Here is a 16,880-nt window from a genome sequence, read left to right on the forward strand (position 1 = left end):
GGCCCTAAAATTGTGACTGCTTTGGGTCTCCCTGAATGTAGGCTTTTTCTGTCTGATGCAGAAATTGATGGTCATGGATTTATTGCCAGGACAGATTTTAGAATGTCATAAACAAATTGGTCCTTATATGCATTAGTCAGTGCATTCAGAAAGCATTTCAGACTACAGATACATTGTGGGAAGACAATTTTACTTTTGTTTAGCAGGTCTAGTTGAGGGTGTGTTTATTTTGAAATGTATTTTATGCCAGTAAACCTGCTGTTTGGGCTAGAGCAAAAGTTCTGTGAATAGCTCATTAACTCAGCCCATATTCACTTCATCTTTAGACTTAATGACGCACCGTGTGAAAAATGAACATAGCATTGACCGTCTTACATGACCACCTGATTTGAAGATTGTTCTGTCAGTATAGTTGGATCAATTATTTTGTACTCCCCCCATCAGTGCAGAAGGACATCCCCTGAACTTCTTGCCTAATGTAACATACCCTGAGGTTACCAAACTTTAGATACTGTAGTCAATGATGCTCCTTTCAGTTAGTCACATTCCTGAACAATATTCAGCCTAGTGGGCGATGACACATACTGAAGACGTTTCACAATGGCACAGGGTAGGTGATCATAGAATTCTTTTTTTTGCTTGATGCAGATTTCTTACAAAGGAACTTCTAAAAAGAGTAATGCTTCCTTTGTTGTGTTTTGACAACTTGCTCCCCCACCAGAATTTAACTTAAAAAGGATATCCGGTACAAACTTGACCCATAAGTTATTGACTGTGACTATCACAGCTTCAAGGGGAGTGTTGAAACTGTCCTTTGCTTGTCATCTTTTTATTGCTTCCCTTTGGGTTGTATTTATGTGCTCTTTCAGTCTTTGATCTTGAGAGAAAGAGAGCAGATTCTGCTTTGGCAGCTTTCATTTATATCATTTGACAATTGGAAGAGCCAATTTGAACAGGGACAGAAGAAAATGTACATTTGTTCAAGCAGTCATGCATTTAAAATAAGCAGTAGCTGGTACTTACAGAATGGTGCACCAAATATGGTTCTCTGTGAATATCGAGGTGTACTGAATGTTTGTGTGTGTCATATTGTGATGTGGGGGTGCAGCACAGGGGTAGTCAACACTGTAATTTCTAAGCACTGTTTGTCTCAGCATTTTGCATCAAATTGCATATGACTTGTCTTTAGTTAACTGGACTGTTGCATATTCTTGTTCAAGTATATATGTACACATAGTTAAAGGTGTTGTCCTTTTGACTTCTTTAGGTGTCTACTTTTATTTGTGTATAGTTTGGTAAGGCAAAATAGCTGTCTAGTTTTCACTTTGATCCATATGTTGTTATTGCTTGGTAACTACTCAGCCAGTCAACAACATCTGTCAAATGACAAAGCAGCTGTCATGTTATACTACTGACATTTTTAACGAGTCCAAAACAAAATCACTAATTGGGACCAGTGTTCATCAGTCATACCTGGACATTTGCATTATGCTAGGGAGGCTTGATCTTTTAAATCTAGTCAAAAGAAATATTCTGTTTACATCGGCCTCTTTGACATAGTATGTTAGTGAGCTGGCGGTATGCTCTGTGTTATGTGTGGGAAGTTCCAGTACTGCAAATCAGGAGACCCATTCTGAGAGTTTGTGTACCTTTTATTTTCACTGAACAGTGTACCCATTTTATACTTTCTGAATGGCTGTCTTTGCTGTATGAAATGTCGCTCACCTTTCGCAGTCTAGCATATGTTATGAAACAAGGTGCTTAAAATTGCTGTATGAATCTATGGAGAGGGGTGCCACTTGAAGAAACAGTTGTATCTTACAATAACCGCTGGATTTTCTTCATTTTTTTCCATTGATTGCTGTAGTTGTATTGCTTGCCTGCTGTTCTGGTGGCCAGTATACCTGTCTGCCTTTTCTCAAACTCCCTTTACCATTGTTGTGTTTTGTGTTCTAGTCTGATATTTCTGATGAAGATACTACAGTGTTCAGTTTGGGGACCGTTCTTTGTGGTTATTCTGTACAGTTAGATCAAATGCTGTGGGTAGTTGTTTATTTGATCATCTTGTACTACTCGAAAAACTTATGGCACACTGCATACACATGGGTGTAATCGCCTCATTGTTTCAGAAAAAAGTCATACAGTTGTAGCTTGTTTTCTAGAACTGATTGGTAAGGAATGATTTCAAACAGATTATCCACTGATGCCAAGAACAGTATTTTAATCTCTCTTTTTTTTTTTGTCTTAGAATTCTTCCAAGGCTCGCTTGCGAAACCTTGAGAGCCTCAACAATTTTGTCAACATAGCAACCAAAGAACTAATGTGGTTGAATGACAAGGAAGATGAGGAAGTGAATTATGACTGGAGTGACAGAAATACCAACATGGTAGCCAAGAAGGATAGCTACTCGGTATGTACAAAAATACCTACCCTAATAAGACTTTCATTCGAATTTTGTGTTTTTATGTAAGAATATTGACTTCTGGCTTCCCTGTAGTCTTGTAGGTATGGTGTATACCCAGGTTGCTATGATCTCAGTGCTCATCAGTTGGAGACCTGGGCTGACAGTTTTGAGATTGAGCAGTTTTGGGCTTGTAGGCTAGCTTACCTGACTTGTCCGGGAGAAGTACAGGGTGCTGTAGCAGGATCTATATTATAACAGTGAACAATCAAAAGATCGAACACCGTTATATCGACCAGAAAACAACGAAAACTAAAAACTAAAAAGAGCGAACAGCCAGAGTAGTGATTTTTTGTTTTTCCCCCAGGGGAAAAAAATCGCTGTTCCCAAAAACAAAACACACTAAACACTATTTTAACTGGGGGGCTTCACCCCCCCCCCACACCCTCCATGTGGGGGGCTGTGCCCCCCACACCACCCCTACTTAAATATACCAACTCCGAGATCGCACTAAAGTGCCGAAAATGGCAAAGTGATGGAAGCGGCCAAGCGACTTCTTTCCCAGGGAAAGAATTTGCTTAAAAGCCACTTCATCACTTTGCGTTTTCGACATTTGAAGTTTGACCAAGACGCATGCGTCTTCGGTCTTCTGATAGGAACTCCTGTAGTATTCTTGTCCTCCTGGAGAAAGGGGGCAGTCATGGGCTTTCTGATCTGAGAATGCTGATCACATCAGAAGAAAAGGTTGTTGTGTGGGAATATGGTGTCTCACTTGCTTTTCCATCATAACATCCTTGTGGCTTGGATATTGAGAGGTTGAGGTTAAAGGTGTAGGTAGTCTATTACGAAAAAGAAAAAAAACTTCCTCCCACAGTACAATGGACATGAGTTTCCATTTCTTGGGTCTGTGGTGTCCTTTCATTTACATTTCTTTCACAGCATTTTTGTGGGCTATATAAGTTTCAGTCCTGATGGGATTAAACCTTAAGGCACCCTTATGTAAGTCTAAAGTTAGAATAAGGTACATAAATCTAATACTTGCAAAAAACGCTTCAAATCTTAGAATCTCCTCTGGGCTCACTGTTATTGGTCATACTCACATTTTTAGGCTGGCGGATACCTGCACACCTCCAAAGTCCTTGAATTCTGTGAGGCAAGGAGGATGATGAGTACAATCTCTGCTTTTTTCCATTGTGTAACTTTGAAATGTAGACAGTAAGCATTTCCACGCTACCAAAGACTTAAGCAGTTTATATCTTAAAGGGGTTTTATAACTCCATGCTGCATGACTTGCCAGTGGAAGGCTAACCTGCTCTGATTGCAGGGCATTACCCAGACATCTTTTGGTGAGTACTGCCAGAACGTTGCTTATTACACATGGCTTTATCACTGTGACTGTATGACTGGTCTGTATGACACTATCCAAAGACATCACACCTTTTTCAGTAACAACTACAGTCCAGAAGAGATTTGATGCACTTGGATGACATTCTTTCCTACTGCTGTGGTTCCAGCAATAATTCCACGTGGCATTGTCTTATTTGTTTTACCTAAGGTACACATTTTAATTGCAACCTGTTCCTGCCACATATGGTGAACTTAGATGCTAGCAGTATTTCTGGATTCATGTACCATGTGTCCTCTGTTCTAACTGTAACACAAACAGTGAAGTTGCAAACTACAATCTCCTAACACAATGGTGGAGGCATTACACTACAATTAAAAGCCCTGATCAAGACATCTGCAGAACTGATTCCATGGTGTGTTTTCTCTAAACATGGTAGTGCTGTTTGAGTCAGATGGCATTGCTGCCATCTGCTGTGATTTTAGCACCAATTCTGTGTGGGATTCTCTTCCCGTCTTAGCTGAAATCCTGGGCTGTTATCATAGTTCCTTCCAACTGTAGCACTTTCCCCTATTATTTCAATTCCTTCCAACTATAGCACTTTCTCTTTTCTGGCTTCATATGATATTTCAAGTACTCTTTTGAGATTATTTATATCCTATCTGTATAAATCTGTCATTCTCTTAACCCCTTTGCCTGAGACCCTAATCCTGAATTGTAAAAACTTCTAACTGTTTCTGCAGATCTCTGTGCCATTATAAAATCATGTTGCAGTGATGTTCTCATCCCCCTGCTGTGATTGCAGTGCAGACCAGACAGTACTGCTTACACACATTACTTACACACGTGTCACATAATACTTGTACACATATCTCGTACTACTTACACGTTGCATATTACTTACACACACATTGCTTACTGCTTACACACTTATCACGTACTGCTTGCACACATATCACATGCTATTTACACATGTATCATGTACTACTTACACACGCTCATAGGTGTTTGCTAGGCTAACAACCACAAGGGCCTTTTTAAGCCTAGCCATGCATCCCAAATCTTTGAGTTCTGATACTCTTGATAAGTGTAAGCATGGGCCTGGGAGATGAATCATTTACAGGTTACCTGTGTCCATTAGAGACATAGGTGCCAAACCAGGGATGAATTTCCAGTTTCCAATCCAATTGTCCAAGTTGCACTTGAATTGGATTAAGGAGGAACTCTGCTTCACATGGGTGGGGAGCCTATTCCATAGATGGGGTAGTCTATGTGATACTGATATTGCCAACATCCTGGCAGATAGGTTCAGTGCTAACTTTACCCCTATCTCATCCCCTAAAGGGCCCATCTCTATACCGGAAGAATGTAAAGTACCTGTAATCACGGCTGCACAAGTAAAAAAAAACACTCTCCAAAGCCAAGAACACAGCATCCATGGGACCTGACAATATCCCAGGCTGCGTTCTACATTAACTACAGAACAAACTTGCACCCCACCTAAGTACCATGTTCAGTCATAGCCTCACCTCAGGCTTTGTGCCCACTGAATGGCGTACAGCAACAGTTCTCCCACTCCACAAAGGGGGAGCCACCACAGATCCCAGGAACTACCGCCCCATTATTCTGATGAACCTGGTCTGCAAGGCTATGGAGCGTATCCTCATGGAACTTATAAACAATGACATTGGTAATCTCCAAACTCTGGACCCTACCCAGTTTGGGTTTGTAAAAGGCAGAGCATGTCTCCTAAACCTGATAAACTTCTTTTAAGTGGTCACCAAAGCTGTAGATGAGGGTAAGGTGGTACACACAGCCTATCTAGATCTTGCCAAGGCTTTCAACATCATCCCCCACTCACTAACCTAGGTATAAATCCCTATGTCACAAGATGGGTTGCCAACTGGCTCACTGACCGAACCCACACTGTGAAAGTAGCAGACTCTAAATCCAACTTCAGACCAGTGACAAGTGGAGTACCACAGGGTTCAGTCCTAGGTCCTCTCCTGTTTGGTATCTACTTCTCTGAAGTACAGGCTAACACAGAAGGTCTTTGGCTAACAAAGTTTGCAGATAACTGCAAACTAAGAGCCATAATCAAATCTCCTAACGATGTGGATATCCTACAAAAGGGCCTCACTGAGACAGATGCCTGGTGTCAAAGCCATGGCCTCAAGCTCAATGCCAAAAAATGCATTGTCATCCCTTTTGGTAAAAACTCTGTGCCCATGAATTACCACATAGGTGGTAGTCTACTTAACACCAAAAGTGTGATAAGAGACCTTGGGACACGGGTGGACAGTAGTCTCTCCTTTGATAATCGCATCGCCACAGTAGTCAGGAAATCCTTCTATGTGGCACACCTCATCACAAAAGGTTTCTCATCCAGGAAAAAAGAGGTCATTGTTCTCCTCTACTTGTCACTCATTAGACCCATTATAGAGTACAACGCCCCTTTTGGTATGTACCTCACAAGACATCTACAACAACTGGAAAGGCCACAGAAATACCTCACAAAGAGGATTACTGGCCTCAAACAGATGCCCTACGCAGACCGTCTCAAAGAATTCCAGCTTTACTCTGTCGCATATCGCCTACTCAGAGGCAATCTCTGCCTAACATACAAAGCTATGTCAAACCCAGAGCTGTTGGACATGCTCCACGTAAAGAAATCCCAATCCTTCCAAGCTACACGGTCTAGGGACCTAAACCTTGTCACCACAATAAACAGAACATGCTGGAGGGATAGATTCCTGTCTCGGAGACTTCCCATACTCTGGAACAAACTACCTATCTATATTGAACAAACCTCCTTATTAGCACTCTTCAAGAAAAATCTTGATGATTGGATGGGAGATAGGAAATTCACCCCGGGGATCACTTCTGTGGCTCTGCTTGACAGGGGCACAGGAAAATAATTTTCTTGGGTGGCAAAAGCCAGGGTACCATTTGGCTAGGCTTATATAGGCCCTAGGGCCAATAGCCTAGTACCTACCTATGAACATACCAATCTCTCCAGCAGGTCGTATTTGTATCACAGGCAAGGTTTAAGTCTTTAGAATGGCTACTTCTGGTACTGTTTGTTTTGTGGATATGCAGGAGGCCCATCAGTGTGGGGTCTGACAATGTCCTGCATGCCAGGCATAGATCTCCCCTCAAAAGCCTGTAGGAGACAGAATACAGGGATAGGGCCTTGAGGCGGTTTGCATAGGGGATGTTACTTGTGCCCTGTATTCTTTTAGTGTGGAACCTCTGTGTATGTTCCAGTTGTTGGATATGCCTGGTTAGGTACATACAGGAGGGGGGCATTGTACTCAATGACAGGTCTGATGAATGCTGAATAGAGTGGAAGAATGACTTCCTTGGATTTAGATGCCATACTTTTGTTTAGAAGTTGCGCAACATAGAATGATTTCCTCACCACTGTAGACACATGATGATCAAAGGCTAGTCCACTATCTATGTGCGTCCCTAAGTCCCTGACTACTGGGTCATCTTTAAGGGGTGTGTTGTCAATATGATAGTTACCAGGGATGGATGACTTCCCAAAGGATACTATTATGCATTTCTTGGCATTTAGTTTTAGCCCATGACCCCAACACCAGTTAGTTGTCTGTATCAGCCCCTCCTGGGGAACATTTGTGTCAGTGTGAGATTTAATGACCACTCCTAATTTGCAATCATCTGGAAATTTAGTTAGCCAGAGACCACTGACATTGGCCTTGACTTCTGAGAAGTAAATGCCAAAAAGGAGTGGTCCAAGGACTGATCCCTGAGGGACTCCCCTTGTGACTCGCCTCTTTGTAGAGGTAGACTCTCCAATTCTAACTTCCTGGGTCCTGTCTGTGAGCCAGTTGGCTATCCAGTGAGTGACATACAGGTTTGTACCTAACCTCTTGAGTTTGTCAACAATGCCCAAGTGGGGTATTGTGTCAAATGCTTTGGACAGGTCAAGGTAGATAGTGTGAATGATTTTGCCCTCATCCATTGATTTGGTGACCTACTCAAAGAAGTCCACCTGGTTGAGTAGGCATGATTTGCCCTTTACAAAATCAAACTGGGTTGTGTCCAATGTCTGGAGGTTTAGTATATCTCTGTTGATCATCTCCATGATGGTTCTTTCCATGGCTTTACATACAAGACTAGTGAGACTTATGGGTTTATAGTTTTTCAGGGTCTTTAGATGGCCCACCTTTATGCAGAGGGATGACTGTTGCCTTTCTCCATTCATGAGGCATGAAGCCTGTTTGGAGGCTACAGTTAAATAGTAATTCCAGAGGCCCTAATAGGTCATGTTTCATGCTATTCAGAAGGCATCCTGGGATATTGCCTGGGCCCATTGATGTAGTGTTGTTGGTCTTGGAGAGAGCATTAAGGACCTGTTTCCTAGTGATAGTAGGGGGGGGGGGGTTATATTTTATGATATTTCCTGAGGGAAGTAAAGTTGGAATTGAATTCATCAGCCAGGAGGTTTGCTATATCTTCTGGCTCAGTATAGGTGGCTCCATTTGCAATGAACTGCACACAATTGTGCATTGCCTTTGAGGTTGTGAACATAGCTAAATAATGCTGTGTGGTTGTCCTTGGCCTGGGAGGCCAACCTTACCTCAAATTTGGCCTTGCTAGACTTTATTTGCCCTTTGAGTTGTTTGTTTAGTTTAATTAGAGTGCTTCTATCCTGCTGGGTGCCGCACCTCCTATTTTTTGCCATGATTTTCTTCCTCCTGTTGTACATCTGATTGATTTTGTGATTCCACCAGGGTAGCTTGTTTTTTGAGTTCATAGGTTCATAGATTAGTACTAGGCTAACTGTCCTTATGGACCATTTTAAGCCTAGCCAATTACCCCATGTGAGAATCAAACCCTGCACATTGGGTCTGTAAGGTAAACAACTTAACCATTATGCCAAATCTCCCACCCTACAGTTAGTTCTGTACTTCTTTCTGGTGGGTACAGCTGCCTCTATACAGCTATTATCATGCTTGTACAGGGTTTCTGTGAACAGTTCTGCATAGGCAGAAGTGTTCTCATGGTTTAAAGGAGCTTGACATTTTGCCAGGTTCTCAGTCAATAGGAGGTTAGCTTTAGAATAGTTCCTGAATTTTATCTGTTTAGCTGGGGGTCCAGGCTTTATTTTTACTTCAAAGGAGACCATTGTGTGGTCTGACCTTACCAGGGAAAGGCATTACAGTAGGGGGTGTGCAGCACTCTTCCATATTAGTGAGGACCAGATCCAGTATGGTTGCAGCCCTGGTTGGTTTATTGACCATCTGGTCCAGGAAGTTTGTGTTTACAAAATCTAGGAATCTCTGTGCGTGTGCATTTGCTGTCGTATAAGATTAACAGTTAATAGTGGGGCAATTAGTCATCCATGAATATGGTATTGGGTTGGATGGTTAGTGTTTCTAATAAGTTTTAATACACGAGTTTCCTGGGTCATAGAGGGGGACCAATAGCTTGCAAAGAAGTGGTATTGGACTTTACCTGTGGTGATTTGAACATGGAGCAGCTCAAGTGCATTGTCTTGTTTGACCAGCCTTGAAGTATATTTATTTTTGATGTAAATAGAGACACCTCCACCTTTAGCCCCTGCCTGTGAAGTAGTTGGTCTAAATGTGTGGAAGGCATTATAAGCTGGCACTGTCGGTGTGCTGTCTGCGGCTTTAGACCACGTCTCTGAGACCGGACAGATGTCAGCATTCTCTAGGGTAAAGAGAGCTTCCAGGGAGTGGAGTTTTTTGTTTTGGCTCCTTGCATTGAGCAGTAATACCTTTAGATTTTCTTGGTTTTGATTTGCTATGTCGGAAGTATCACCCCCCTTCAACTTCTAGTGTACCTCTGTTTTTTTGAGCACCCAGTTCCATATAGAAGTCCGTGATTCTGTTTTTCCTCCTAGAATGAAGGTGTCATTTAGTACAAACATCTGTTATCCTTTTCCAATCTCTTTGTGCATTCCAGCTCTGTGGAATTACAGTGATGTGGATATGCGTACTGGTGTATCTAAAGGTCCATGCCTTGCACACACTGTTTTCATTTGCTTTTTTTCTGTCATCTGTTCTCCTTCTCTTTTGTATCATCTTAGTCTTTTGCTTGCCTTTGTAGATCCTCATCCACCAATTACCTCACTGCAAATAAGTGGGGCTGTAGAGCATGATTCCCCTTCCCTCTCAGTAGAGCGTAGTTCAAAGGCTGAGAAACTTGGGGTGTACCAGGCTGAGGGGTTGGTCTGTTGTGAACCAAAATTTTCACATAGCTGTGATTTGCAGCTTTGTACCATAGTTGCTTCTTCCTCAAGGGCTGCAAAAGTTTCTATTTTACCTAATTAATTGACTAAACCGTCAAGAAAGATAGGGTGTTTCAGGGATTAAGACTCCCTGATCTGAATGAGAAAGTGTGAAAAAAACTGTTACAAAAACATACAGAAATTGTCAACATGTGCAACCTACTTGGTTTGACAAGTTGTAGTTCCTTGATGACCAAAATCACAGAAAATTATATTCATTTATCATCTGTTCACTGTTTTTGATTCCATGAACTTCTCGGTAGGTATTCCTTGCATTTGCAACTGTCTGAGAAAATACTTAACCTCAGTTTTGAGCCTCATAATCTGTATCCAGCTTGTTTCCCCTTTTTCTTGAATGTTTCCTCCATAACAAAATACCTCATAGACTTTAATTTTCCTAAATATTTAAATATTTTTTAAACCTTTTCCATCTCCTTCCCTTTCCATCATCCATCTTTAATACTCTTTAGTCTGTCTTTACAAGTTTTTGTTGTATATTATACACCATTTTTCTTGCCTTTCTCTGCATGTCTTTTATTCCGCTATTGTCCTAGCAGAACTTGGTGCACTGTCCTAGGTGTGGCCTTACCAACTCTCTGTCCTTTCTTTCCTTGTCCTGGTAGAACTCACTGTAGTGCCCTAAGTTTGGCCTCACCAGCTTTCTGCCCTTTCAGTCACATTCCTGGCAGAACTGAATACACTGTCCCACATGTGACTTCACCAAATGTGTCTTTGTTACAACAAAATGAAATTCACTGCCACAGGTGTGACTGTATCAGCTGTCTCGTGAGCCAACTGGTGCCATAACAAAACTAGACCTCTGTGCAGTGCCTCAGGTTACCATCTGTTTGTCCGTAATGCCTGCGCTTGACCAGTTGTCTGGTTAATTCCATCACGTATTCTTGTAGAACTGAATGCACCCCACCTGGTAAGGCCTCACTTGCTTTCTGTAACTGGTGTGGCCTCGCTTGCTTTCTGTAAAGAAGAATAACTTTGTCATCTTCTAGTGATGCTGATGCCTGTCATGTTGCTGTCTTTTCTCACAGACTGCCATTTTTATTTGAGTGTTATTTATGTTTAGTTACCCAAGGCAACTCTACTGAAGAGTACCCATTTTCAGAGGGGACCTAAGAGAAAAAGCTTTCATGTTAATATCCCATGTGTGGAATATCTCGTTAGCATGTCTTACCTAGGTGTTTCTTCCTCTGGAACTAGACTGCCATCAGCTTGTTATTTCTAGCACCTTGGTGAATTTGTCTAATCTCGTCCTTCTCACCTTCATTATTGTCTCTATTTTTGTAGAACTTGGTGTCATCTGTTTGTATATATTCATACTTTCCTCCATCCTCTGTGTAGTGCAGCTGATGTATACTTTGAGAAATGTTGACCCGTACATGAAATTCTGCTTGAAATTATTCCCTCACTCACCTGGGATTTCATTTCTTTCCTATCCTCTGTGTTCTGTTGTCCTACCAACCCCAAAGCTGATTGGATTGCATTTTAATATTTTATATGAAATTCTTTCACACATCTTGAGGAGTTCAGTTAAGTTATATCCACTGACCCTTTGATTTTTTATTACACTGGCTGTCCCTTTAGGGTGTATATCTGCTTGGGAGACTTGCAGCGAGATACGTAATCATTTAAATAGGATGAAGGTTTGCTCCATAACTTGACTGTCCCTTGTCATGTAGATCAGATGTGAATTTTTTTGTTGAACATTACCAGTATGTTAACAGACCTCTTCTTATGTCTGTTAAAGGTAATGTCTTGGAGCATTGTTTTCTGGCTGTGTTATAGAAATACATATGTTCATACAAGGTCATGATGGGTCTATATGTATAAGAGTCAAACAGTATCTGGTGCTGTGTCATTCTGCGTTTTGTTCAAGTGATAGAGCGATATACATGTCTATGGATGTATGACATTATATAGTTTTAAGTGGAGAAGGCAGGTATGGTTCATTGTAAATGCTTGTCGATGGTATAAGAGACTATAATTTTTACACCGCATCTTGATTGCTTTTTTTTAATATTGCTTTATTATAGAACTTAATGAGAGAGCTGGAACTGAAGGAGAAGAAAGTTAATGACATTCAGGCCACTGGAGAACAGCTACTTCGGGATGGTCACCCTGGTCGGCAGACCATAGAGGTAAGTTTGTCTGTTATTAGTCCAAGCACCCCCAACTTTCTTGTGCTTATTGTCCAGTGTCCTACTGAGGAAGTTCATTTTGTTTTGTGTCATTCTTACTGTTTATTGTGCTAACTTTCCATTTTTAATTAGTTTGTAAGTAAATGTGAAGAGAAAGCAGATTAAGCTGTTTAGAATTATTAAAAAAATGTGGCAACATCTCCTCATATCTCAGCTTTATGGTATTCAGATACTTTCTGTGATTATATTTAGTAGGATGTTAGAGGTTCTGCCCTAAGTGTGGGTACAGGGTTTAGGCAACTAGTAGTTTGGGGAGGTAAGCAGTCCTATGTGGCACAGCTTGTGAATTTCTTTTTCTTTGGACTTCAGTGGCCAAAAGCTGATACAGCCATGTGCTTTCGTGTGTGTGTGTGTGTGTGTGTGTGTGTGTGTGTGTGTGTGTGTGTGTGTGTGTGTGTGTGTGTAATAAAGATAAAGAGTGGAGGCCAGACACATAGCCTAGTGGGAGGAAGGATAGCTATCTGCAAGTAAGCTGGTCAAACCCAAAATGCTGATGTTGCAGCCTTGTGCCTCGGCTTTGCTGCAGTGAGATGGGTTAAGTGACCTTTATTTTAAAACCATGTGGTAATGCCAGAACAACCTCTGTGTTTATGGTTTCATAGCACAACTATTCATAAGCTGTATTTCTGGGCAGTAACATTAAGTTATAGGAAAATGATTTTATTTATTTATTTGCATGAAGGGCAAAACATTGATTGTTGCTATAAGGCTAGAGCTATAAAAATGCAAGTCAACAAGAACCAACATTTAACCATCGAAGACCCGGGTATAGGAAGAGATTTGCTGTAGTCAGATCTTCATCCCTACCACACACGGCCATGCCTGTACCTCTCTTGGTATGGTTCCACCCCAAGCATGTCAGATTACAAGCTGTGAGGTGATATTACAGAAGAGACAAAACGATTAATTTAGAGTAGCGCTTGATATTCCCAACCACGTAATAACTCTGGATTAAGTTGCACATATTTTTTAGGTTTCTGCACCTTTTTTGGAGTCCAGGTAGGCCAGTGCAGTGAATATGGTTGTCATCTCACAGTACATGGATTTCCAGTTAGGGTCACAGCTGGTGTGCCTTTTACATGCCTTTATTTGTCTATATTAGTTTTCTTTGTATGCTGCAGTTCCTTCCTTCCAAAGACACACATGGTCAGTAAACTGACAGTTTCAAAGTTTCCCATAAAAGCTGCAGCATCCCCATAACCTTATGAAAGGATGAAGCGTGGTATTAGAAAATGGATGAATGGATGGACCACTTACAAGTAGTACGGTCAGAAATAACAGAAAGTGAAAAAATTATCTGGATCTCTATATGGATTAATTAGAGTTGCAGGATTTGTAGGAGACCCAAACAAGAACTGTGTTAAATTCTGTTTGGAGGGGTATCGTGCTCAAATGTGATAGAAGAGCTGGCAGTTGGGAGGGAAATTGTTATGGGGACCTAGACGGGAAATAAAAGTTGCATTACCAAAAACTAGTATTCGCTCATCCTCTGAACAGAAAACTTCCAACAAGGTGCCTGTCCATCCCTGGACAGATAGGATAATATCAGGGATAAAAACACAGTAAGAGATCAGCAAGTAATCTCTGGGTGTTGTGGCAATGTTTATTTTAACTGCCTGATGTTCCATGTTGTGTACATTGTATTGTATTCTGCATGGATGTCCTGGGAGTAAATGTCTTAATTTGCTTTTGAGGTTTGCATTTATGGAAATATTTTTATTAAGATTTCCTTTATGCAAAACTCTGTCCTTATATCAATTGCATAGTGTGTTTGTGTGTGTATCTACGTACGTACACCATACAGATATATATTAAGACAACAGGAATCATAATTGAGTTGCATAATGTAGTTTGTTGTATGGCTCAGACCATTATTAAAACCGGTCTTCATTCCACCAGTTTCTGTTAATTTTCCATGGATTGCAAACTACATATGTCTGCTTTTTCTAGTCTGTGTTTGGTATGCTGTCTGTATTCTAATTATTTTTCATATCTATACAGTGTGTCTTCACTCTATATTCATATCTACCAAACTTTTTTCTTTTCTTGTGAAAGAAATCACACCCATTGACAGTATTATTTCATTTGCTCCTTCCTTGCACCAGTTTTGTACATTTTATAGTTTCTCTTATTCAGTCTCTGTTAGGCTGTGTGTAACCAGTAAGTCACGTTTCATGTCCTGTGTATATTTTGCATTGTGATATCCAATTCATACATGTTGTACTGTTCTGTGAACATAAGCAAATGTTAATGTGCTGCTACTCTGACATGTCTCTCTCTCTCATTTTTACTAGGCATTCATGGCTGCTCTGCAGACTCAGTGGAGTTGGATGCTTCAGCTGTGCTGCTGTATTGAGACCCACTTGAAAGAGAACACTGCTTATTTCCAGGTACCTCACACCATTGCCTGTCTCACTTTCGTTTTGTTCACTAATTTCACTAAGTAGGCAGATGTGTGATTGATTTCCAATGCTGTCTGAAAGCAGAATAATGATGTCCAGTGCTGACTGTAGTAGTATGCAGTCAAGCACACACATCCTGCAGTTGATGCAGTAGAAAGCAGAGTATTGGCAGAATGTGTCTAAAATCAGGAATGTCCTCTGGGAATGAAATGGGTAATTACAATGTACGAAGTCATGTCTGCTAAGGCAGCAAATAGTGCAGACAGCTTGGAGTGCATTAGTGACAGACACTTAAATCATAAAGAAATAGAATGCTTTCTCTAACAGCTTTCCAGGTGATTTGAAGAAGTATGTGTGCCAAGGTGGGCCAAAAGTATACTCATTATATAGCGCAGTCTTCATCTAAATGTTGTACACTAGATGACTGACAGCCACTGGCATCTACTGAGTAGTGTAATGTGGCACATACTCTAGAACACTCTGGCTAAAACATTGACTAGTTGGTGAAAAGCAAATAGTTACAGTCAATAGAGTTATGTTTAATCAAAGAATGGTAATAAACAAGAGAGGAGGGGCCAGCCAAGTCTTGTGGAAGTAGCAGAAGTAACAAGTGAGGGAAGGGGATCTGGAAATAATCCATATCAGATTACCAAAGTTAAGCAGTGCAACAGAGCAGCAAAGAAGGCTTTTGGAATGATTAGATGCTTGGGAAAATGAACCATCAGTAGAAAACAAGAAGTAAGTATTCTGTGTATAAATATCTAGATCCAGCCTGAACTGCTGCATGCCATTATGTATACCTTATCTTCACAAAGGGCATTAACAATATACATATATATATATATATATATATATATATATATATATATATATATATATGAGGCACTTCAGATTAAAGAAAAAAAAAACACTGTATGCATTGGACTCCATATATATATATATATATATATATATATATATATATATATATAGAGAGAGAGAGAGAGTGTGTGTGTGCTTTTCATGTATATTGTATTTATGTATGTATTTTTAATTTTGAGTCCTTGACCCCCCCCACACACACACACACACACACACACACACATAGCCATCAAGCCTCCCCTGGGTGACCTAATTGACCCATTCCCTCGTTTTGGAGTTACTCTGCCAGCCCATTCATTGTTATGACACATTTTTCCCCTTTAGGGCAAGTAGGTGCTAGTAGCAGTGCCGTCATCTACTATGGAAGTCTACTCTTTTGTTTTAAGCACCAGAATCCCAATCTGTTGTGTCTCTGACCTTTGCAGTTGCTTTCTCCAGATGTTGCCTGTGTTCTTCCCACCACATAACAAGGCCTTGGGTATGAGGCTGTGCAGATGTGGTTGTCACCTCGGCCAATATGCAGCTTGCCATGCACTCCTCTCTTCAGTAGGTGTCAGCATTGCAATGAACTGCACTGCAACTATCCCCCCAAATTGTGAGTAGGTGAAAGCTGCACACACACACACCTTGGCTGGCTGGCTTTTCCAGTGTCCTAGTCACTGGTCAAACACAGGTCATTTAGGTGGTAATCAGGACATTATCCCTTTATACCACATAAACTAGGCTTTTTATTTATAATTTCATTACTACATTGTACAAGTTAGTTGTGGCCCATTTACAGTACAAATCTGGGAAGAAAAGCTCGAAGTACAATTATACTTTATACAATAATGTTTAAAAGGGAAATAATTAAAGGAATGTATAAAAGGGCATATCAGAAGCTATAAAGAGGCTTAACTGATTATGTATTTAGCAGTGATAGAAAATAAAACTTAACAGCTGTTTGAAACAGGAACAGCATTTTGAGAAAATTTGTAGTAATGTTTAGAGTTATGTGAAGGATAGATGTAATTCATGTTAAAGGAAAAAATGTAGTACTTGCAGTTAACAGGTAATACTCACTTGTCATCCATAGACTGTTGTAGAGGTTGACTGTTAGTTTATCAAAAGAAACACTTATTTTCCTGTATGACAAATTGGGGTGCCACACACTTTGTGTACCAGACTTTATTCACAAAGCAAGCTATTACATGACGTGTCTAAGCTACAGTTGCTGACTAGTTGCATATACAATGTTTACAGAGTCATAGCAAATAAATGGGGATATTAGCTTCTATGTGTATCTTACAATACAGACTGCATATTAGCAGTGTTGTATGTTAGCAGCAGCTTTTGGCAAAGAGTATGAAGTATATGAGCAACCTGAACCTGTTTT

At 40.6% G+C, this 16,880-nt stretch overlaps 1 protein-coding gene across 12 annotated transcripts in view; it reads left to right on the top strand.

Annotated features, from left to right (window-relative positions):
- The window catches only part of PLEC (plectin), a 1,553,583-nt gene that overhangs the window by 1,394,287 nt on the left and 142,416 nt on the right, over positions 1 to 16,880 (top strand). For all 12 annotated transcript variants that reach the window (XM_044067397.1, XM_044067398.1, XM_044067399.1 and 9 more), the window contains 3 exons: positions 2,249 to 2,410; positions 12,078 to 12,182; positions 14,537 to 14,632. In XM_044067397.1, the coding sequence (XP_043923332.1) occupies positions 2,249 to 2,410; positions 12,078 to 12,182; positions 14,537 to 14,632 (363 nt within the window). The remainder of the gene's footprint in view (positions 1 to 2,248; positions 2,411 to 12,077; positions 12,183 to 14,536; positions 14,633 to 16,880) is intronic.

Source organism: Protopterus annectens, chromosome 3.part1, assembly GCF_019279795.1.
Source record: "Protopterus annectens isolate FY-2018-M chromosome 3.part1, PAN1.0, whole genome shotgun sequence".
In the NCBI taxonomy this organism is placed as follows: Eukaryota; Metazoa; Chordata; order Ceratodontiformes; family Protopteridae; genus Protopterus; species Protopterus annectens.